This window comes from Arachis stenosperma, chromosome 8 (genome assembly GCF_014773155.1).
Source record: "Arachis stenosperma cultivar V10309 chromosome 8, arast.V10309.gnm1.PFL2, whole genome shotgun sequence".
NCBI lineage: Eukaryota > Viridiplantae > Streptophyta > Magnoliopsida > Fabales > Fabaceae > Arachis > Arachis stenosperma.
The window spans coordinates 45715003-45731779 of record NC_080384.1 but is presented as its reverse complement, the minus strand read 5'-3'; the positions used below and the strand labels follow the sequence as shown (position 1 = coordinate 45731779).

Sequence of the window (16777 nt, the reverse complement as noted above, 5' to 3'; positions counted from 1 at the left end):
CTTTAGTTGAAATAAAAGCTTTTCTCTTCTAACAAGTATTTTAAAAAAAACATTTAGTAAGATTTTTAATAGTAAATGTTTTATAATTTTTAATACATTAAAGGTATTAATTTTTTTCATTTTTAAAATTTTAATAAGTGTAGTTAAGATACTTGGTGGCAGATTCTTTATATATATAGAAAAAGTAAAATATATTTTAGGATTAGATGGATGTGGAAAGAATGAGAAGACAAGATTGTGTAACGCATTTTCCTTCATGTTTTACTTTTCTTATCATCATCATTCTCATTATTGCTTTTACTTTTACATGGACTCCATTGGTACAAAAATTCTATTATTATTATCACTATCATATCGTGAGGTAGATTCGCTGGAGGGGATTGGGAACTTTTGTATTTCATTTTATTTTATTTATTCCTTTCTGGTTACAGGTGGGTTGGGATTTTAATAAGAAAAACTTAGATTAATACCATATGAACAATCTTTATTAAATATCTATTGTAGAACCAAGATTTGAAAAGTTTCTCATATTGTCATTATAAACATATTTGGTTGCTAATATACGTATAAAAACTTCTCAAAATCTTGAATCTACCATAAAAATTATTCGTTTAGCATCAATAAGAAATTTATACCATCCAAATTAAATAATTAATTATTGTCTTATCCAGATCACGTGACTAAGTGAGTAGTTAAATGATTGTGTAAAAATTTACACCATCAATCTATTAAAAATTAAAATCTTAATGTGAAAGATAAAGGCTTTAAATTTTCAATTAATTCTCTATACTTTTTTTTCTTTTTAATTTGGTCGCTACACCAAATTTTTTTTTAATTAAATTCTTTTTAACAGTAATTAGTTTAATTGTATTGGAATCCAACTAAAAAAAATTGATGCAAGGAATCAAATAAAAGAAAAAATATATATAGGGACTCAATTAAAAAAGATTAATGCAAAGACTCGATTAGAAAAAAAAAATATAAGAACCTAATTAAAAATTTCGCAAAATTATAAAAATCAAGAGAGTAATTAAACCTAAATTTATTATATAGAGATCCAAATATATTCTAGTAATTTCTCAAATCATAGACCTCCAATCGAGCTAAAATTATTTTTTTATGGAAGCTTACACAAGATAGTGTCCCTATATAATTTCTTAACCAATGGATTCATATCATATTGTATATGAACCTTTTTAATTTAGAAGTCCTTTTGGTTATTTAACTCCGGACAAACATGCAATGAAATTTGAGTCTAACAATTTTTAAGTACCAAACTATTCATTAGAACCCAAAATAACTCAGCCTTATTGGGAAACCTATAATTTGTAAATTTGCTCATTTAAACTAGCCATACTTATTTTGTTTGGAACAGTGATCAACGAGGAACAATCCTCCAAAGATTCAAGATTTTTAGAAGACAAAAAAATAGATGCATTGAGTATTGTCAATTCTAATGAGTTGATCAAAGAAAAGTATAATGAGATATGTATTTACAGAATTTATTCTATTGCTTATAGCCAACAAAGTCTAGATCAACCTATGTTTGCTACTCATCATCTATTTAGTGCTCTTCAGTTTCAGAATGAAACACAGCATGAATAGGACTTTGAAGCATACTTACATGGAAAACTGATTTACAAGTAGGTCCAAGATTTGACGAATCCTTAACTTCCTCCAAAACCAGAATCTTTAGGAAGAGCAACGTAGTTCACTGGAGTTATTGTATTCACCCTACCGCTTTCCCTATGGTACTTTCTAGTTGAGGTTCCATAACGGCCTGAAGGCGTAAGCACTTGTTGCCTGATTGGTGTCCCAGCCATGGAGTTAGCATTGGTGCTCTGACCTAGAGGCTTCTTTGTTGCAGACCTTGAACCAAAAAGTGCCTCTTGCACTACAGCACTCTGTTCCTGCAACCGTCTCTGCTCCTGTAAAGATAACAAGAATAACATTAATCGCTTAAAATGGATGAAAACAACCAAGAAACAGTGTGATGTGTAACTTAAACAATCACATAGTATTGGCAAAGTTAACTACAAATACACAAAAATAAATGAATAAATAAAACTAAAGCTTTCTTAGAAGGTGAAGCAGCCATTTCAGCCAACTTTCTTGGACAAGAAGGATTCAGCTTTGAGTATTTGATACTGTTTGTATGCATAATGGTAGATTAGAATTAGATCTTTGGAACATACATAAATGCTCTGGAAAGGAGCATGACCACAACTAGAAATGGAAAGAACAATCAATAGCATCGCATTAAAGATTCAGAGTATCTCATATATCCAAATACACAAGCAGTAAAATTCTCAGGACTATAGACAATGTTCAAATACAAATTAGCAATCAGCAATTGCAAGATTGCTGGAAAATATGGGTCCTTACACCATTTTAACCAACCTTAACCCTAACAAACCCTTCTCACCAAGTGAGATCGGCTAAACATTTTGCATTGCCACCACCTCCATTTCCGTTGCTCTTCTTTTTGTCAAATAATCTTCTCTTTTCTCCATTGAACCACCAAGGCTTTGATTTGTTCCCAAGTGCTTTCCAATTGTACGGTTTTGTTTTCAAAGATCACCATGTTTCTAGTTCTCCATATTGTCCATAAAACCGCAAACAGCAAGACAACCCAGATTTGTTTTTTTATCTTATTAGTATCCTGTTCTACCCAGCTATCTTATTAGTCATTGTGGTTCTATTTATCCTTGATGGGGATAAACTAGTGCCCAATACTAATTCTTTGTGTAAACTGTCTCTCCTTCTAGGATCGAGCTTGTAACAAACGATCTAAAAAAAGGACACAACATAATTTTACATTGGCTGTTGCAAGCCTAACGCAACTCTCCTCATTTTTCTGGGCTTGGAACTGACGCCATTAGTTCCAAATCAGTTATAATTCTAAATAGCCTTAAAACACACCATTTGAGGTTGTTTTCCATGATAAGAAGTGAAAGTAAAGATTAAGTAGACAAAAAGTAATACCCGGATTTTTCGTTTTTCTTCTTCTCTAAGTTGCCTTTGCACATTATATTCACACAAGCTATGTAACAATGGTTCCTGAAAATAAATAACTTATTTGTTGGAACCTGACTAATCAGTCATCCTCCTCCATATTACAATAAAAAGCATGAAACATAGGTACCTTTTCATATAGGAAAGGTATTCCTTTGTCAGCTTCCCACGTTTTTATTTTTGCAGTCAAACTCTCAACAAGAGCTGCACAGGAAAAATGTTTTAAGGATAGTTAATGCTAGACCAATAGATATCTAGGGAAAAAACACACTAGGAAATAAGAACTAACAATTAAAAGCTCCTTAGTCCTAGTCCTTATATACATAGTTTTATCAATGCAACTGTATTGACAAATTTTCATAAGTTTGAGTTTGATATTCAAACTGTTATAAACAAGCTTTACTAGTTAATCATCTGGAAGAATGTAGAAACTGAGGAATTTAAGCCTTGGAGTACAATTTGTCCCTAAACTTATGTGGCACATTTCTGAAGCATTTTCTAGAGAATGATCAACTACTTGTAAACAAATGAAAATTGAAGCCTCACACGGTAGCTTGCTGACTAGACTCCGTGCTTTCTCTGCACGTTTTAGATTTTTGTGAGCTCCTCTTACTGCATTATATCGATTTTCATCCTGAAAAGTGCAGGAAAAAGATACATGATGCAATGTCAGGCATTTTTTACTGGTAAGAAATATATAAAACATTTGTCATTGTTTCAAATAACTTCAATTCTATCAACCTGAAAACTGGAAAAGCTCTTTCAAGTTTCAATATGAGGTTTTGGGAATCACTGAAAAGTTTTAACTATACTGCACCAAGCTAATGTTTCCTAACTCGGAATTCTCAATATGCATTCACCTTATTTAAGAATACACATATAATGTGAAAATGTCACTTTCCTAGTTAGGATTGATGTATATGAGATAAGCTACCATACATAAATTCCTCTTTTATTCGCTCATTTTTTTTTTAAATTAAAGTTAGTGAAAGGTCACCAACTCTCTGACATAAACCTGCACATATTATGAGGACAATTAGCGTAAAGAGATATTTAAAACCTTCTGAAAATAATCACATATAAAATGCAACTATTGTTGACATTGCTGACAAAATTTCAGCTGCACTAATTTATGACCAATTTAGACTATAAGTTACCCTTTCATATTCATCTAACCACTTTTCCTCCTCAGCAGCAAATTTCCATTTCTCTACCCTATCTAGTATATCTCTTCTACTTAGAGCTTGCTCTTTGGCTTTTCTGATTTGGTCATCCATGCTTTGGAGCAAATCGGACAGATCAAGATCACCTGAAAGGCATAAAACATATGTAATGAAAGACAGAAAATCTAAAGCCTGAAACAAAAAACATTTCACAGACACCTATAACACTAATTCCAAACATCTTTAAGTGGAAAAGAACAAAGGAAAAGAGGGAAAAAATATGTAATTTTGACACAAATAAATTCCAAAAAGGAGAGATTGTGTTCCTGCTTCAGTTGTATTTTAGACTGTGGGTTGAGTTCAAGTACCAGATTCTACAAGCCGATTTAGAATCTGTCTAGCTGATTCACTATCCACATCCATGTGAACTTCTTTGTAAATTTCTTCAAGCTCAGCCTGCCTCTTAAACACTAAATCCTTCATCTTACTGGCTTTCAGAACATTTAAGCGCAGAATTTCAACCTCAGCCTGCAAAAATATGAATAATAAGCCTACTAAAGCCAAATTGAATTAGAGACAAATTGCAATGTGCTCCTAAGGAAAAGAAAGTTTCACCTGCTCAATGATATCTGTAGAAAGGCACCCTTGTGCTCTAACCTCATCAACTGATGCTGAAAGTAATCTAGTAAGATGGCTAAAAGGTTTTTGCTCCTCAATTGGTACATCAATAAGATCCCATAACTCTATCAAGCATTTAGCAAGATCTTGTACCTACAATGCAGAAAAACTGATATATTGAAGAATGTGTTGAATATAAACTATTCCATTATAATGTATAAGAAAAAAAAATAAATCAATTGTAAGCCTCAACAAAACAATCTACATACAACCAGTTCATTAAGAACACATTTGATCATGCAGATTGCAGACAGAATGATAAGTTCACTAGAACTATTGAAACATTATCAGAATAAGACACCTTTTTCAGCCTTTGTTGCTTCTCTTGCTTTAACATATGGATGGCCCCGGTTAATCTGGCAATAGTGTCATTGCTGATGCTCTTTTGTGTACCTTTGGAAGAATCTCCCAAGCTACGATGGATTTCATTTAATGTATTTAGAAAATCAAATGACATCACTACTGAAAGCTCCCTAATTTCACTGATATGACTGTTCACCTTCTGCTCACGAAGGATCTGATTGAAAATAAAACAGACATTAAAAAAAATGGAATTTTAATATCTGAAATTACAAACATTATGACTATACTTTTGAGTTTTGATCATAGAACCTTTTCATTCTGAAGTTCATGTAGATGTGACTTGAGTTCCCCCAATTTCTTTACTGTCAAGTCATTTTGAATAACTTCTGGATCACTGACACTGTTGAACTGCTCGCAGCCAGCTATCTCATTACGTATCTGACAAATTTGGGACTCTATCTTTGAAAACTCTCTGATTCTATCTTCCTTCTTTGACCTTAAATCCTCCAAGACAGGTGTTATTATAGCTAATTGCTGCTTAAGTGTGCCCCGTCCCTTCAAATGTAGAACTGAATCAATTGAATAGTTATCTTGCAAAATGCAAATTCAATTAGCATAGTGCTAATTGTGCAGAGGATCAAGCACAGGAACTTGAAATCTTCAAATCATCTCAAAGTTGTTATGGTAAATATAATATGGCAGGAAAAAAAATACTGCATTATAAAAATTCTTTTTGATTACTTCAATTACAATGAAGCATATCGATGCCCCTGCATGGACCTTGCTATGTCTTCTCAATTTCTTTCTTAATAGTGTGGGAAAGAAGGGAGCATTCAAAGTATGTCCAAATAAGTTACAATTTAGACGAGACAGAGAAAAGAAAGAATGAATATCAGCAAAATCAAGCATCTCACTCAAGGCAGGGTTTCTTTCACACAAATTTTATTGACTAATAGTGAAGGCACAATGCAAAAGAGTAACTTACACGTGAGAATGAAGTACATTCCCCAAGGGAAGAAATGATACTGGCAACTTCAGCTTCAGCTTCAACCAATAACTTGTATAGATCCGCCTTGTGCTTTCTGGTTTCCTCAACCTTTCTTTGATATATGTCAAGGCATTCCTGCTCCAGCTGAAAAAGCATATTGTCTCTATCGCTATCGCTTTCCCCAATCTCATCCCATATCATCTAGAAAAACATGAGATTACTAAATACAGTAAATATGTCAAATATATAAAAAAAATTTAAAAATTAATATGTCACAAGAAAACCTATTAAAACAATGATAATAAAGGAATACCTCAACCAATGAGGGCCTACCGGTGTTACAAAACATATTTTGTTTTCATGTTCGGTTTTCAAAATCAATTACAAAAATTCTACCTTGTTTTCAACCTAATTTACTTTCTCTTTTTGTTTCCTTTACACGAAACATAACAATAACAAAATGATATTTTTGTAGTTGATACTGCAAACAAGAAATTAAAACTAGAAGTTCTTAAGCTAGACAGACCCTAAAGTCTCCAAAGACTTTTAACCCTGTCAACTACAAATATTTTGAAACAACATATCTATAACGAATCTTGAATCTCTCTAACAAACTTCAGCTGCAAATGGCTGTGGCAATTGCATCATATACTTTATATGGCATAAACCAACAAAATAATAGTAAAAAAATATATAAGGAAAAAACACTCGGGAGTCCTTAAGAAGTTTAATTTCACCATTATATTAGCGCGTGAACGCTCCATATATAACCATGTAAAAGCAACGATTTTTTTTTTCAAACACAATTGACAGATTAAAACTTTGGGGAATTTCAATCATCGATTCATGGACACTTAATTCCAATTTTACACTTACACACAAGAACGAAATACTAAAGTGAAAAATGTGAAAAATAAAAGTAGAAAAGAAACAGTTATCAAAGAACCTGCAATTGGCGGAGAAGAGAAGCACAGGTAGTGCGAGAAGGGGAGAAGGAATGAGGCATTGCCGCCATTGTTAGAAGAGTAAAGCAGGCCAGGGAAATGAAACCCTAGCAGAGAACTAAGCACACTCTCAAGAAGAGAGAGAAAGAGAAAGTTGAAGAAATCGGAAAGAGCGAGCGTTACTGAAAATCATGGTAATGAATAAGGAACTATTTGTTAGGGGAAGAAGAGGATCCCCTGATTTGAGTTTTTGACTCAACGTAGTCTAACGTTTGAAAAGACCGTACCGCACGCTTTACTTTCCTTTCTTGGCGCCAAACTTACACAGATTAAATTTCTAAATTTTGGATAATTTTCTTAGAGTAATTAACAAAAATTCTATTTTTTATGAAAATAATGCTAAATTTATTTCTTTTGGTAGGTTTATTAGCGTAATAAAAATTTAGTCTTTTTTAATAATATGCATCATCCATGTAATTATTTTTCTAATTGATATTGTAATATATTTTAGAATAAAATATTATAGAATTAATTAATGTATTTAAAAATAGTTATATAATTGTAATATAAATTTTAAGATTTACCAATTCAAAAGGCTATTGTGATATCATTATTTTTATTATAATTCATAATTATTACTTTTCATGCATATTGAAGGAAGAAGAAAAGGAATATTAGAATTTAATAAAAAAAAAGTGTAAAAATAGTAAAGTTAATTTTTATGAAAAAAATTAAGAAAATAAAGTCAAACAAAATGAAAGAAAAAAATTTTTCTTATTTATAGGCCATTGAAAATTAAAGATAGAAAATAATACACATTATCCATTAATTATTGTTGTATGGTTAAGGTGAGAAGAATTTTAATATAAATAAGTAATCTCATTAGAAATAAGAAGTATCAAACAAGTGAGAAGTCATCTTGAGAGAAAAATATAAAAAAAAATTTTAGAGGTTTTTTTCTTATGTATAGAGGGAGGTGTATTCTCATTTCATCAAGAGAGAGTATTATTGTAATCTCTTTGTAATAGAGAGAAGTTGTAATTTTTAAAGAAAATTGTTCGGTTGTTTCCATATTTTATATAAATTTCTAATTTTTTATTTCTATATTTTATTGCGTCATTTGTCTAGTATCTAACAGTGGTAGCACTGTTAGTGGTATCAGAGCTAAAGGTTATTGATTAATATTTTTTTTCTGCTGTGAGTTACCGTCTAAAAAAATGACAACAAATTATGAAATTCCAAAATTCAGTGGGAGTAATTTTTCTTTATGCAAATTGAAAATAAAAGCAATTATGAGAAAAGAGAATTGCGTGGCAACAATTGAAGGTGTCACTGGGATTACAGATGAAAAATAGAAGGAGATGGATGACAATGTCGTTATAAACTTACACTTTACACTCGGTGATTCAGTATTGTCAAGTGTAGCAGAGAAAATGACAACAAATGAAATTTGGGATGCTTTCACCAAATTATATGAAGTAAAGTCACTTCACAGCAAGATATTCTTCAAGAGAAAATTTTATACTCTTCGAATGAGTGAATCTACATCGACAATAGATTACATCAACAATCTAAATACGCTATTTTTCTAACTCTCATTATTGGATTATAACATAGCAGAAAACGAACGTACAGAGCTTCTACTTCAAAGTCTACCAGATTCATATGATCAGCTCATCATTAGCTTAACTAATAATATTTTGACAGACTATCTTTTCTTTTGATGATATGGCTGCTGCAATTCTTGAAGAATAATTTAGGCGCAAGAATAAGGAAGATAGGTTAGAGAGCTCAAAGCAAGCAGAGACGATGTTGATGACGAGAGAAATATCAATGGAGCGTGGTTCCAGTGAGAGCCAAAGTAGACAAAAGTCACAGGGAAAGAAGCAATTCAAATGCTACAATTGTGGCAAGAGAGGGCACTTCAAGAAAGATTGTTGGAATAAGAAGAGCATAGAGAAGGTTATAGAAGGATCAAGTTCTCAAATATGTGTTGTGAGTACCTCTAATGATGGAGAAATCCTATATGGTAAAATAACAATTGGTTCTAAAGGCAGCAAACATCTCACTGATGTCTGGATTGTTGATTTAAGAGCAACCTGGCACATGACTCCTTATTGTGATTGATTTTGTACATATGAACCTAATTTGGAAGGATCGGTGTTTATAGGAAACGATCATGCCTTAGAAATTGTTGGAATGGATACTGTCAAAATAAAAATGTTTGATGGTTCTATTCGTTCACTTCATGCGGTAAGACACGTGAAAGGCTTGAAGAAGAATTTGTTGTCAATTGGACAATTGGATGAACTTGGTTGCAAGACCCATATTGAAGGTGGGATCTTGAAAGTTGTTAAAGGTGCTCTTGTGGTAATAAAATCAAAACAGACTACCTCAAATCTATTATCTATACGTGCTTATCGAAGATACTTTGCAAGAAGCAAAGACATCCGTTGCTTCAGTAAGCCAAGAAAAAATGAGGATGATATGACATCGCAAACTAGGCCACATGTCAAAACGAGACTTGAAGATTCTTGTGGAACGTAATTTTATACCCAGACTCAAATCAGTAAACTTACCATTTTGTAAGCACTCGTTACAAGCAAGCAACATAGATTGATGTTTGGTAGATCAACTGCTCGGAGCAAGCACATATTGGAGTTTATTCATTCTGATGTGTGAAATCGCCAGAGATGTCCCTAGCATGAGCAAAATATCATGTATCATTTATTGATGATTACTCTAGGAGGATATGGGTGTACCCGATCAAGAAGAAGTCAGACATGTTTGCGATGTTTAAAGAGTTCAAAACAAAGTTAAAACTTGAATCCGGAAAGAAGATCAAGTGTTTAAGGACAGATAGTGGAGGAGAATATGTCGATGGTGATTTTCTAACATTTTGCAAGCAAGCAAGTATTCAATGGCAATTCACAGTTGCATATACGTCTCAGAAAAATGGTGTAGCAAAGCGAATGAATATGACTCTCCTAGAAAGAGCACGAGCTATGTTGCAAACTGCAGGTTTAGCCAAATCTTTTTAGGAACAAGCTGTTAAAACTGCTTGTTATGTGATAAATCGGTCATCGTCAACTGCAATTGGGTTGAAGACACCGATGGAGATGTGGCAAAGTAAGCCACCTAATTATTCTTCTTTACATATATTTGGTTGTTCTGTGTACGTGATGTACAATTCTCAAGAAAGAACAAAGCTGGACTCAAAGTTTAGGAAATGTATATTCTTAATTCAAATTTAAATAATATCTTGAAATTCTAAATCTGAATCTTTCAAATTTATGAATCATATCATAACTCAATTCGAAACAAAATCAGTTAGGATCTCATCCAAATTTAAAATTCAAATTTAGAAATAGAATAACTAATTATTCTCAAATCTCATTTAATATTCTCAATCATCATATTATTATTATATTCTCGTTACTAGCAAAAAATACAATAATATTTTATTTGAATTAATATAATTATTTATTTGATCAAATCAAAATAATAATTAAATAATTCTATAGCAAAGATTTAAACACTCGTTAGTGTGTGACCCCATAGGTTCAATACTAAGCGGGTAGTAAATTAGTCATACTAAATTTACTAATCAAGGTTGGGGTCTAGCAACACTCCTCAACGACCCGATAGTATGAAGTAGTATATTTTTACTAAGAACATGAGAAGAACAAAGTATAATTCCTTCCATCTTTCCAGCTATTGGTTAACCCTTAGAGTATGGTTCAATTGTCAAACTCTAACTTGTTACCATTATTATAATGAACTGTGAATGACTTAAAAAACTCATTTCTTCATTCATTCAATCTCCTTAGCCAAGATTTTATTCATCTCAGTCATTATAATCATAGAGCTCAAACTCTTTACCGAGAGTTGAGGATTCTTTATTGACTAATCATTAATTCTACAAGTATTTAAATCATTGCCAATATCTATTCAACTAGCACCCTAGGGTATTAGGTGTCCAAAATTAAAGTATAATAAATGCATTGTTAATTACTATGACAGTCGCATGTCAAAGAAAACTCTATCACCATATTCATCTTGAGAATATCTTATTGACAAATATGCGATAATTATAAGCATTATGAATTTTCAAATTGAGTCAGTTCAATGGTCATATCTCTATATGCACCATCTATATATATAATTTAATAAATGAGATATATTAATCTTCATGAAGACAATTATATATATATATATATATATATATATATATATATATATATATATATATATATATATATATTGATCTTTTTGGATTATTAATGTTCTTTTAATAATCCTATTACCAAGAATAATTTATATTAAATTATAAAATATTCATATATTAATATTATGATCACTATCACAATAATAAATCTCTAAATTTAATTAAGAACCTTATTATATTAATATTTTAATATAATAGCAATAACAAATTATTTGACACATGATTCATTGGATTATAGTCATACTACTTATTCCCAATACATGGCACTCAAATTATATTTTGACAAACTATGATGCATATTGTCTTCTAACTGAAGATGGAGAGCCAACAATTTTTATGGAGGTTATGCGCAATCTAGATGCCTCTATGTGGATGACAACAATGTAAGAAGAAACTGAGGCATTACATAGGAACCACACCTGAAAACTTGTTGAACTTCCAGCAGGTCAGAAAAGCCATTGATAACAAATGGGTTTACAAGATCAAACAAGGTAGTAATGATCAGGTGGAACAATATCGTACAAGATTGATTATCAAGGGATATGCTCAGAAAGAAGGTGCTGACTTCAATGAAATATTTTCTTCAATGGTGAGACTAATTACTATTAGAGTAGTTTTGGCTATGTGTGCTGTATTTATTTTACATCTAGAGCAATTATATGTAAAGATTGCTTTTCTTTATGGAAAATTTAAAGAAGAGATATATATGCTCCAACTAGAAAATTTTGAAGAACAAGAAAAAAAACTTGGTTTGCAGGTTAACTAAATCTTTGTACAGTCTAAAGTAGGCGTCAAGGTTTTGGTACAAGAGATTTGATTCTTTCATTATTAGCCTTGGATACAACAGACTTAGTTCAGATCATTGTACCTATTACAAGATGTCTGGAGATAATGATTTTATCATTCTACTATTGTATGTGGATGACATGGTGGTAGATCACAACAAAGATCAAATCCAAAAATTGAAGGCACAGTTGGTTAGGGAGTTTGATATGAAAGACTTGGGACCAGCAAACAAGATTTTAGGAATGCAAATCTACCGAGACAAAAGGGATAGGAAGATTTGGCTATCGCAAAAAAATTATTTGAAAAAGATCTTACAACGCTTTAATATGCAAGAATGTAAGCCAATTTCAACCCCACTTTCTATGAATTTTAAATTATCCTCAAGTATGTGCCATAGTAGTAAAGCAGAGAGGATGAAAATATCTGGAGTACCATTTGCATTAGTGGTGGGAAGCCTTATGTATGCCATGATCTGTACAAGGTCAGATATTGCTCTAGCAATTGTGGTGGTAAGTCGATTTATGGTAGATTCGGGTAAAGAGCATTGTAATGTTGTTAAGAGGATCCTGAGATACATCAAAGGGATCTCGAATATTGCATTATGTTTTGGAGGATCGGAATTCATTGTCAATGGATATGTCAATTCAAACTTTGCAGGTAATATTGATAAACGAAAATCTACTACAGGCTATGTGTTTACACTTGAAAGAGGAGCTGTGAGCTGGCTATCTAAATTACAGACTATTGTAACTTTATCTACTACAGAAGTTGAATATACGGAAACTACACATGCATACAAGGAAGCTATTTCGATCCAAAGGTTGATGGAGGAATTCAGGCACAAACAACAGAAGATTCTTGTGTATTGTGACAGTCATAGTGTCTTGCACATTGCGAAAAATTCTGCCTTTCATTCAAGAATAGAACATATTGGAGTACAATATCACTTTGTTCGGAAAGTAGTAGTGGAAGGAAGTGCTGATATGCAGAAGATTCACACTAAAGATATTCTAGCAGATGTCATGGCAAAATCAATCAATACTGAAAAATTTGAATGGTGTAGATTTTCATATGGTCTATCAAATATATGAGCAACAAGATTTTTTTTTGAAAATTTACCAAAATTAGCTTTAAGTGGGAGATTGTAAAAATAGTAAAGCTATTTTTTTATGAAAAAAATTAAGGAAACAAAGTCAAACAAAATGAAAGGAGAAAAATTCTCCTACTTATAAGCCATTAAAAATTAACGATAAAAAATAATACGCATTGTCCATCAATTATTGTTGTATGGTTAAGGTGAGAAGAATTTTAATATAAATAAGTAATCTCGTTAGATAACAAGAAGTATCAAACAAGTGAGAAGTCATCCTAAGAAAAAAATATAAGATTTTTTTTGAGAGGTTTTTCTCCTATGTATAGAGAGAGGTGCATTTTTCTTTCGCTAAAAGAGAGTGTTATTGTAATCTCCTTATTATAAAGAGAAGTAATTCTCAAAAAAAATTATTCAGTTATTTTTATATTTATACAAATTTCTAATTTTTCATCTCTATATTTTGCTGTGTTATTTGTCTGGTATCTAACAAAAAGTAGAAAAAAAATAGAATGAAAGAAAAAAAATCATACTTAAATAAAAGTGAAAAAAGGCAATGGATTGATGAAGGCAAGCAGTGGTGGCGGACGACAGCAACAACTCGCAAGAAAAGAGAATGAAAGTGGCGGTGTAGCTCTGTAAAACGACTTCTCATAGATGTTCTTTGACAACAGAGGTGACTAGAGTCGTGGGAGGAAAAAGATGATGGCTAGATGGTCGTTGGATGGTGGCGACATCAGAGAGGTTGAGGACAAAAGAAAAAGAGAGGGGAGAGGTTAGTGGTATCACAAAAACGAGAGAAGAAAGTTTAAAATTCAAATTTAGAATAAATTTTATAGATAGAATAATTGACAAAAAAAAATTGACGGTAACATATTCGTGGTAACTAAAATGGCACATTTCATTTATTTGCATTAATGTTGAACCTTTTTGTTAATAAATCTGATGGTAGAATATTTTATTTAATTAATTTTCACGTGATCACTTTTTACCATACGATTTTTTAGCAAAAAATTAAATTTAATGGTAGAATATTTGTTAGAAGCGAATTTTTGTCTATTACCGTAAAAACCTCATCCGTAAATCCAGTGACAATCTTTGCTATTAAATCTAATAGTAAGAATACTTGATGTATCTTTTTTGTAGTACCACCTAATCACTTCTATTATTTTTTCAAGCAAAATATAATAATAACTATTCAATGATAGTGTATATTATTTTAAACTAAAATACATTGACACAGATAACATAAATATTATATAAGTAATATTTTTAAACTGCCATTTTATATTATTTTGACCGATTTAAGAGTTGACCATGATGAAATCATACTTAAGGGAAAAAAGTAGTGTTAGGCTGTTAGCAAGTAATGATTATCAGATTTGGATTTTCTAAAATTTGAATTTTATTTTAAAAAGTAAAATATGATTTTTTATTATTAAATAATTTTTTTATATTTATTTTTTATCCCACTTATAAAATAAATAGTGAAAGATCACACTTTAATATTTTAATCTTTAAAATAAAATTCAAATTTTAAAGGATCCAAATCCATGAATATCAACTGTTTTATATTCTAACTTTACATATATATAGGGAACATATTACGGCTAATCTTTTGAAATCTTATAAAATGAGAAGTGTAATACGATGATATTACATTAATTTGGTGTAATGTGTAGATATAAAATTTATTAATATTACATAAAAATGTGACTAATAATTTAAAAAAAAGATAAAAAAATATACTAAAATGAATAATTTGAGGTTGAATAAAATTGTCTCTTCAATAAAAACGACTGTCATAATCTTTTTAGAATTTCTGTCACCATGAAATTGATAATGTCGATTTCTTTTTCTAAAATTTGAATTTTTTTTAATTTGTAAATGTAAATAACGATTTTTGTAATCTTCTTTTTATATAAAGTGACTTCGTAAGTATAATTTTTTGCAATTGTCTATTTCTTTTCTTTCTCATTCTATTATTCTTGCTTCTCTTTTTTCTGTGTGTTTTTTTTATTCATTTTAGTTTTACAGTTAATTTTTTATTTATTAAAAAAAATTTGATTTTTTTAATAATAATAATAATAATAATAATAATAGTTTTAAAATTTATTCTGTCAAATTTTATTAAAAATATCTGAAGGTGTGATATTTATGTGTAATAATTTATGTATATCTATTCTTTTTTTTATAGTGTTGTTCGAAGAATTTAAGAGTTATATTTGTTAAAATATAGATCTTGCAAAAAAAGAGTGATAAATGTTTTATATAGACAACCTATATTAATATTTATTGGGAGAGTCTTCTGTCATTCATTAAATAACTCGTAGAAGTAGCTATTTTACCTTTCATTGATCTTCTCGTCTTGAATTAAAACCTCTCCATCTTTATTCTTTATACACTTAACCTAATCTAAGTCTCTCGTTCTTCTTTCATGGCTATTTAAGATTCTATATATACCTTTTTTCTTCCTTCCTTTATGTCTAAAAACTGGTAGAAATCCTCATATGCTATTGTTCTTACTTCATTTATAGTCACTTTTGTCTTTTTTTTTTTTAACAGCCTTATATTTTTTCCAATTATCTGCATTGTGGCACAAATACCACTCTTTAAAGCACTCACTTTTTGTCTTTATCATTTCTTGTACACTCGCATTTCACTACTAGAACTCTTTTGCCTCTTGATCATATCCCTCTAAATTCACCAACACTTTCTTTTGTTGTTCTTCTAATAATTTATATTATCTCCCTCCACATCTTTTCTGCACTTTCATCCATTTTTCACTTTGTCTCTTCTTCTACCTATCTTCTTTTGTTCCTCACCTTTCACCCGCCACCACCTCGTCCTTGAGTTTTTCTATGATATCTTTTTCTCAAATTTTACTCAACGCAAAAATTCATGACGAGCATCCTATGTTATGTTGTTAAACTTTCTCTCCCAGAATAATTTTACAATTAATGCAAAATTTTTTGGTCGACTCTCCTCAACAAGAAGAAGTCGATGTGAGAGCTTGTCTTGCCACTCCTATAGGTTATAAGATATTCGTATCTCTTTTTAAAATATGTATTTACGATGAGAAGGTCAAAAGTTGAGAAAAAGTCCAAAATAGTTTTACCCTTGGTATTAACCACTCCAAAATCATGGTCTCCGTGAATACTTTCATATTCAGTCATTTCTCTTCTAACATGGCCATTTAAATCTCCTCATAAGAAAATTTTATTATCCGAAACTTAGACCAAATTCTCTAAATTCTCCCAAAACCTTATCTTGTGTTGCTCGTCCAATTCCACTTGCAATTCATAGGCACTAATCACATGAAAAGTACCTCCTTCTACCACAAGTTTGATAGAGATGATTCGATCACCACCCTCTTGACATTCATTACATCCTTCTTCCACTACTTATCCACGATAATACCTACCTCATTCCTATTCTTTACATTTTCTGTATACCAAAGTTTGAAGTCGAAGGTATCCAACTTCCTAGCATTCGCACCGATCCATTTAGTTTTTTGTAGGCACATGATGTTAATCTTTCTCCTTATCATGGTATCAACTACCTCCATGGATTTTTTCTGTT

The 16777-nt window shown here is 31.0% G+C and overlaps 1 protein-coding gene across 1 annotated transcript; it reads right to left on the bottom strand.

Annotated features, from left to right (window-relative positions):
* Positions 1-1494: 1494 nt before the first annotated feature.
* On the bottom strand, positions 1495-7257 carry LOC130946777 (65-kDa microtubule-associated protein 5). Its single transcript, XM_057875619.1, has 11 exons — positions 7094-7257; positions 6145-6348; positions 5469-5714; positions 5158-5373; positions 4794-4949; positions 4547-4706; positions 4173-4324; positions 3562-3649; positions 3146-3219; positions 2986-3060; positions 1495-1928 (listed from the first exon to the last, which is right to left on the bottom strand). Exons 1-11 carry the CDS (start codon positions 7160-7162, stop codon positions 1668-1670), a joined length of 1701 nt encoding a protein of 566 aa, XP_057731602.1. The 5' UTR covers positions 7163-7257; the 3' UTR covers positions 1495-1667.
* Between the last annotated feature and the right edge of the window lie 9520 nt (positions 7258-16777).

Excerpts from the sequence above, each read along its gene's own strand:
- LOC130946777 (XM_057875619.1), bottom strand. The coding sequence starts at position 7,162 with ATGGCGGCAATGCCTCATTCCTTCTCCCCTTCTCGCACTACCTGTGCT. Across the intron at positions 5,715-6,144 it reads AATGTACTTCATTCTCACGT|GGACGGGGCACACTTAAGCA; the intron begins GTAAGTTACTCT and ends CTACATTTGAAG. Across the intron at positions 3,650-4,172 it reads GGTTAGATGAATATGAAAGG|GATGAAAATCGATATAATGC; the intron begins GTAACTTATAGT and ends TGCACTTTTCAG.